This window comes from Daldinia childiae (genome assembly GCF_008694065.1).
Source record: "Daldinia childiae strain JS-1345 chromosome Unknown Scaffold3, whole genome shotgun sequence".
NCBI classification, from domain to species: domain Eukaryota; kingdom Fungi; phylum Ascomycota; class Sordariomycetes; order Xylariales; family Hypoxylaceae; genus Daldinia; species Daldinia childiae.
Window position 1 is genome coordinate 3263229 of NW_022984644.1, and position 6000 is coordinate 3269228.

A 6000-nucleotide genomic window follows, 5' to 3' on the forward strand; every position below is an offset into this window, starting at 1 on the left:
GGTAACTAGGCATATAAGTGAATAGTTGCGGCATGATTCTGGTATGTAGTAGCTATTTGGTTGGGATTTTTGTTATTTATCTAATAACCCCTATTTCAGAGCACATTGATATTTAATTACTTAACAATATTCCTGAAAAGCTCAACTCTAATAGGCTTACCGTAAACACATCAAGTTCCACGTTTTTAATGGATTCCATATTTGATATTTGTGTCTATTATAATAACTTATGTCATTTTCCTAGCAAATCGGACGAGACAGTCTGAGACCTACCCTAGCGTATTACCTGAACACGTCGTACCGCCTGCTATAATGACTTAGAGCCTAGATTCTTTTCCTAGGCGCCAAGTCGATTCTGACCTTCAAGCGCTCGAAAATTTCTTGAACGCGCTGATAAGGCTACCCGTGCTAGCGTCGTGACCTTCGCTGTTGCCAGACTCATCCAGCTCGTTGAGAATCTTCTTAGCGAGAACCTTGCCCAGCTCGACACCCCACTGGTCGAAGGAGTTGATGTCCCAGATTGCTCCCTCGGTGAAGGTTAGGTGCTCATAATAGACAATGAGAGCACCTAATTCGGCAGGTCCAATCACATCACTCACCAAGATGCTTGTAGTGGGCCGGTTACCCAGGAAGACCTTATGAGGTACAAGCTCATCAGGTGTACCTTCGCTCTTGACCTGCTCGGGTGTCTTACCGATCATGAGAGCCTCGGCCTGCGCAAAGTAGTTGGATGCCAGCATCTTCTGGTGCAGGTTGTTGGAAATGGGGTTGTGGGACTTGGCGGCGAGAATGAAGTCGGTGGGAATCAACTTGGTACCTTGGTGGACGAGTTGGAAGAATGAGTGTTGGGCGTTGGTGCAAGGTTCACCAAAGAGGATGGGTCCAGTAGTATACTTGGCAGGCGAGCCGTCCGAGGTGATGGTCTTGCCGTTTGATTCCATAGAAAGTTGCTGCAGGTATGCGGGGAAGCGGTGCAAGTATTGGTCAAAGCTACATTGCTGTCAGCGAACCAATGAATGACATTTGAAGACGCTTGGCTTGAGGAACTTACGGAGCAACTAGATGTGTTTGCGCGGCAAAGAAGTCGCCATACCAAACGCTCAATAGACCACCGAGGACGGGAATGTTGTCCTTGAGAGGGGTTTCACGGAAGTGCTTGTCCATTGCGTGCGCACCAGACAAGAACTTGTGGAAGTTGTCGTAGCCGATATATAGGGCGACGCTAAGGCCAATGGCACTCCAGACTGAATATCGACCACCGACCCAGCTCTCAAAGCCAAACATGTTCTTGCTGTCGATACCGAATTTGGTGACTTCGGCCTCGTTGGTAGATAGGGCAACGAAGTGCTTGGCAATCTCGCCCTTGCCGCCGGTCTTCTCGAGGAACCACGATTTTGCGGTGTTCGCGTTCGTGGTAGTCTCGGCGGTGGTAAAAGTCTTGGAGGCGACAAGGAAGAGAGTTGTCTCAGGGTCAGAGTTAGCAAGGGCTTCAGCCATGTGGGTACCGTCGATGTTGGAAACAAAGTGTAGCGTCATGTCCTTAGCACCATAGTGCTTCAGAGCTTCGGTAACCATAACAGGTCCCCTAATACGCTGTTAGAAGAATGCGATATACGTTCGTAGAGGAAGTTCGTGACCATAAATAGGGCAAGGGCTATACTTACAGGTCAGAACCACCAATGCCGATGTTGACAATAGTAGTCAGCTTCTTCCCGGTGAATCCCTTCCATGCCCCGCTCCTGACCTGCTCGGAGAATTCCTTCATATGCTGCAAGACTTCATTTACGCCACCCTTGACGTTCATGACATCTTGTCCCTCCACCTTCATCTCCCAGCCGCCCACGTTCCGCAATGCCGTGTGGTAGACAGCTCGTTGCTCGGTGAAGTTAATCTTCTCACCTGCAAACATAGCATCACGTTTCTTCTCGAGGCCAGCATCCTCTGCAAGTTTTACTAGTAGATTGATCGTCTCTTCAGTAACGAGGTTCTTGCTGAAATCAAATAGGATATCCGTGCCGCTGTTGCTGAAGGTCTTGCTGAATTTTTCGAAACGAGATGGGTCAGAGGCGAAGGCTTCCTTCAAGACGAAGGTCTTGCCAACGGTCTTGTAGTGCTCCTCTAGGGAAGCCCAGGTGGGCAACGAAACTGCTTGAGGCATCTTTTTCTTGATAGTCTATCCGGAGACTAGAAGAAGAAACGAAGGTATACTGATATTAACTATGTCAAGTAGTTTCGTTGTTAGTATGCGTGTAATATTATAGGTAGCGACGGGATTAACGGCGCGGGGTGAAGTGATGCGGTAATGCGGGCGGCGGGGCAACACGTATAGAAGCTAGGTAGGTAGCAAGGTAGCTATGTCACAATTGTGTTTCACTTACATCGGAAGAGTATCAAAGTTCACGAGATCGTGTAGTCGTTATATTCAATATATAAACAATTAATCAACCTCTGTATTTGTTTGTTATCTTAGGTAGGAAATTGAGGCAGTGGGGGTTAAAAGTGGATGAGTGAGCGACATTTACACATTTCTTGGAAACTGGAAGCTTCTTACTTTCTTTTTGCTTGTACTTTCTAAGCTGTTAGGTATTATCATCCCATCTACCCCGCGCTAGTGACGTGATGCTTATGGCATGTACCTATAAATTTTATCCCGTGTAGCCTACGCGAAGCGGGATCGGGAGACTCGGCGTCTTCCTAGTTTATATACTAGTCGTTAGGTACCGTTCTCTTATGTAAATACCTCCTACAATTATTTCTCACATACCAACCAACAATTGCGGCAATAAGAGAGGTGGCCAATCTTACAATCATGAGTAATAGTAAGCTTCGGGTAAAAATAAAGTATCCGATATTCTCTGGCAATAGCTGCAATATCTACAAAGACCTTGCAAACGACATAAGACTTATCTCACAAGGACCGGGCAATAAATAATACGATAAGGTATTGGCAATGGGCGTCTTTTCCTCGGCCTCAATCTCGTCTATCTACAGAGTTGTTCTCTTTTTGAGATCCCAGAAAGTGCAAACTCGGAGGCATCGTCAATAACTCATGCCAAACTCCATATGAAAGTGCTTCTAGGTTGGTCCAGAATCCGGTAATATATCGCAACAGCAACAGCAATAGCAACACAACGCAGGACACCATCACCACATGTGTATGTCACATCCAGTGTTTCCAGTTACAAACTACGCCGACTTGTGCTCTACCTATTTCCATCTTGTTATCTTGTTAGTCAATCTCCCACCCATGAATTCGGGCGTATGCTGTGTTATATCGCAATGACCTAGACGTGCATCCGATAAAAGACAATCGCGTGATTATCGCCTGTCTTGGATGCTGCCAACGAACGACGGGTCCTTAACGCTGCCGCCGGCATCGCCAAGTCCCGCGATCGGTCGGTTGTAGCTGAAACCCGCAAACTGATTTTGCATCGTCTCCGACAATACTGGTCCTTCGACATACGAGTCTTGCGGAGCTTCCGAAGTAAATTCGGGATCGAAGTTCTTCGTGTCAAGAGCATCGGCCTGGATAGAAATTAGAACTGAGAACGTGCACAATGTGGAACAATTGCTACTTACAACGCTAGGCTTGAACGTGGGTTCATATTTGCGCTGCAACAACTTGCGCCAGTCGATGGCGTGGAAGAAAGGATGGGCCTTAATCTCGGCGCTGCCTGCAGCTCCTAATCGCTCCTCTGGGTTGCGGTTGAGGAGCTTAGAAAGAAGGTCCTTGGCCGCAGGAGGCACAACATCTGCACTAGGGAAATGTAGGGGCTCCGACAAAATCTTGCGGTACATCTCATTAGTATTTTCGTCGTAAAATGGCGGGAGACCCGTAAGCATTTCGTAGAGGAGAACTCCTAAAGTCCACCAATCCACTGTCTTATTGTATCCCTTGCCCATAAGAAGCTCCGGCGCTAAGTATTCGGGGGTGCCGCAGAATGTGTTAGTCCTGTCTTCGTCCTTCATATCTAGCTTACAAAGACCGAAATCGCAAAGCGCGATGTGACCTTGATAATCAAGTAGGATGTTCTCGGGCTTCAAATCTCGGTAGATAACATTGAATCCGTGCAAACACTCTAGGGCGCAGAGTAGCTCGGCTGTGTAGAATCGTGCCCGGTTGACGTCGAACCTCTGCTCTTTCTGAAGATGGTGGAACAGCTCTCCACCGTTGACGAAAGCTAGTACGAAGTAAAGCTTCTCAGGGGATTGGAAGGTAAATTTAAGGGGCACGATGAAGGGATTGTTAATCTGTGCCAGCACAGATCTCTCGGCCAGAGTGTGGGCGACTTCGGATCTCGAGATGATGTGGGCTTTACGAATCGTCTTGAGCGCGTAGATTCGGCTGGTATCCTTTTTGCGAACCTGCATGACCTTACCAAAACTACCCTTACCAACCACCTTGAGTAGCTCGAAGTCCTCGATCTTAAGCTTGCCCGCTCGGTTCTCAACATACTCCACACCGATCTTGAGTCTACCAGAGCCATATTGTACGTCAACCCAATCAACGCCACTGTGTCCCAGCTCGCGTTCCCGGTTTTGGAACTCGGCCGCGGCCTTTTCGCGATCCTTCTTACTGGCCTTGGGATCCTCGACGAAGGTTCGCTTTTCATCGAACCTAGGATTGATTCGGACGACTCCTAGGAAGATATCTTGGCTTCGACCGGACCCTGGCGGTGCGGTAGGGTTCCGCATATATAAGTGCACATTCAACTCCGTCACTCGAGACACATCAAACTTGTACTGGGTGTTATCACCAGCCCATAAGGGGTTTTCCGGGTTACCGGAGACCGAGTTGACAAAAACCTGGACCTTATCAAAATCCAACAATGCGTACGGCAGATATTTGCTAGAGATCCGACCGTGGTTAGAAGGTATACCAGTGAAACCCCCTGCTGATGTTTGGGGTCTTCCATTCGTGTAAGAACCAGCTACCGCTCGTTGGGAAGACCCTGGTCGCACAGAACTAGAGCTAAGGGCATTCCCTGTCGACATAGAGCCTTGGCCATGCTGCGAGAATGCGTTTCGATGCTGTTCAGGAAGAGCGAAATTTTGACCCTCGTGAAGAGTTACGACGAGAATACCAGGTTTCGGAGGTTTTACGACAGGTTCTTGTACCATGTGTTCCGAGGCAGCTGTAGGTTGAATATGTGAGCAACTTTCCCCGAAGAATAGTATATATACATGATTACAAACCGATGGCATTGTCACTAGGAGTAGGAGTAGCAGATGTTGGGATAGGACTCTTTTCATCCTTTTCTGTGATTGTTGACGTGGAAGGATTCCGAGAGAAAGTATTCGCAAGGGGCCCTAGATGGGTATCCTTTAACTCTGATGGGACGTCGTGTTAGCAGAACCGCGTACGATCGTCGTGCATCTAAAAGCGAAGTGAAGCTTGGGCTGAAAGGAAACCATCCGAGGGCTATAACAGGTAATCAAATACTTACTCTTGGTGAGCTTCCACGACATTTTCCAACAGTTCCCCTATGACAGGCTTGTAGATAGGCGTCAAGTAGGAGGAATAGGAGGAAGTCGGTGAAGGTCGCGCAATAAAAGGGTCGGAGACACGACAAGTTGTAAAAGAGGAGATAAGTTATTTAGGTATCGAAGGGGGAGAGGCGTTTCCTTATCGGTATTGCGATAGTAAATGATTGATGAGATAAAGATTGGCAGATAGGAAATAGTCAAAAGTAAAAAGTAAAAAAAAAAAAGGGGGAAGAAAGAAGGAATCAAAAAAGGTGGCTGAGGAAGAAGCAATGATGTTGAATTTCTACCTAGGACGGATTTTTGAATTGGGTTGATCATCAATTAGAAAAGGTCAAAGATCTGAAGTTGACCAGGTCAAATGTTTCGGTTCATGGGCTTTCTACGCGGACCAGCCGGGGGGGTTTGAGAAGGGGGGGCGGTTTCGCCGCAGCAATAAATTCAATCTTTAGCGTACAACAGGCGGCTGATACGACAAAGGTAAGTGACTTTTAGGGGTCTTGTCTGCTTGTCTAA

General features: G+C 47.5%; 2 protein-coding genes across 2 annotated transcripts; both read right to left on the reverse strand.

The window, feature by feature from the left end:
• Positions 1–362: 362 nt before the first annotated feature.
• Positions 363–2158, reverse strand: GL218_03605 (Glucose-6-phosphate isomerase; the record flags this gene model as incomplete). The annotated part of the gene is made up of 3 exons (XM_033580176.1): positions 363–990; positions 1052–1585; positions 1665–2158. The coding sequence occupies 3 exons, from the start codon at positions 2156–2158 to the stop codon at positions 363–365; spliced, it is 1656 nt and encodes a 551-aa protein (XP_033437175.1).
• Positions 2159–3318: 1160 nt separating this feature from the next.
• On the reverse strand, positions 3319–5469 carry GL218_03606 (Serine/threonine-protein kinase gad8; the record flags this gene model as incomplete). Its single annotated transcript, XM_033580177.1, has 4 exons — positions 3319–3525; positions 3580–5135; positions 5197–5331; positions 5448–5469. The coding sequence occupies 4 exons, from the start codon at positions 5467–5469 to the stop codon at positions 3319–3321; spliced, it is 1920 nt and encodes a 639-aa protein (XP_033437174.1).
• Between the last annotated feature and the right edge of the window lie 531 nt (positions 5470–6000).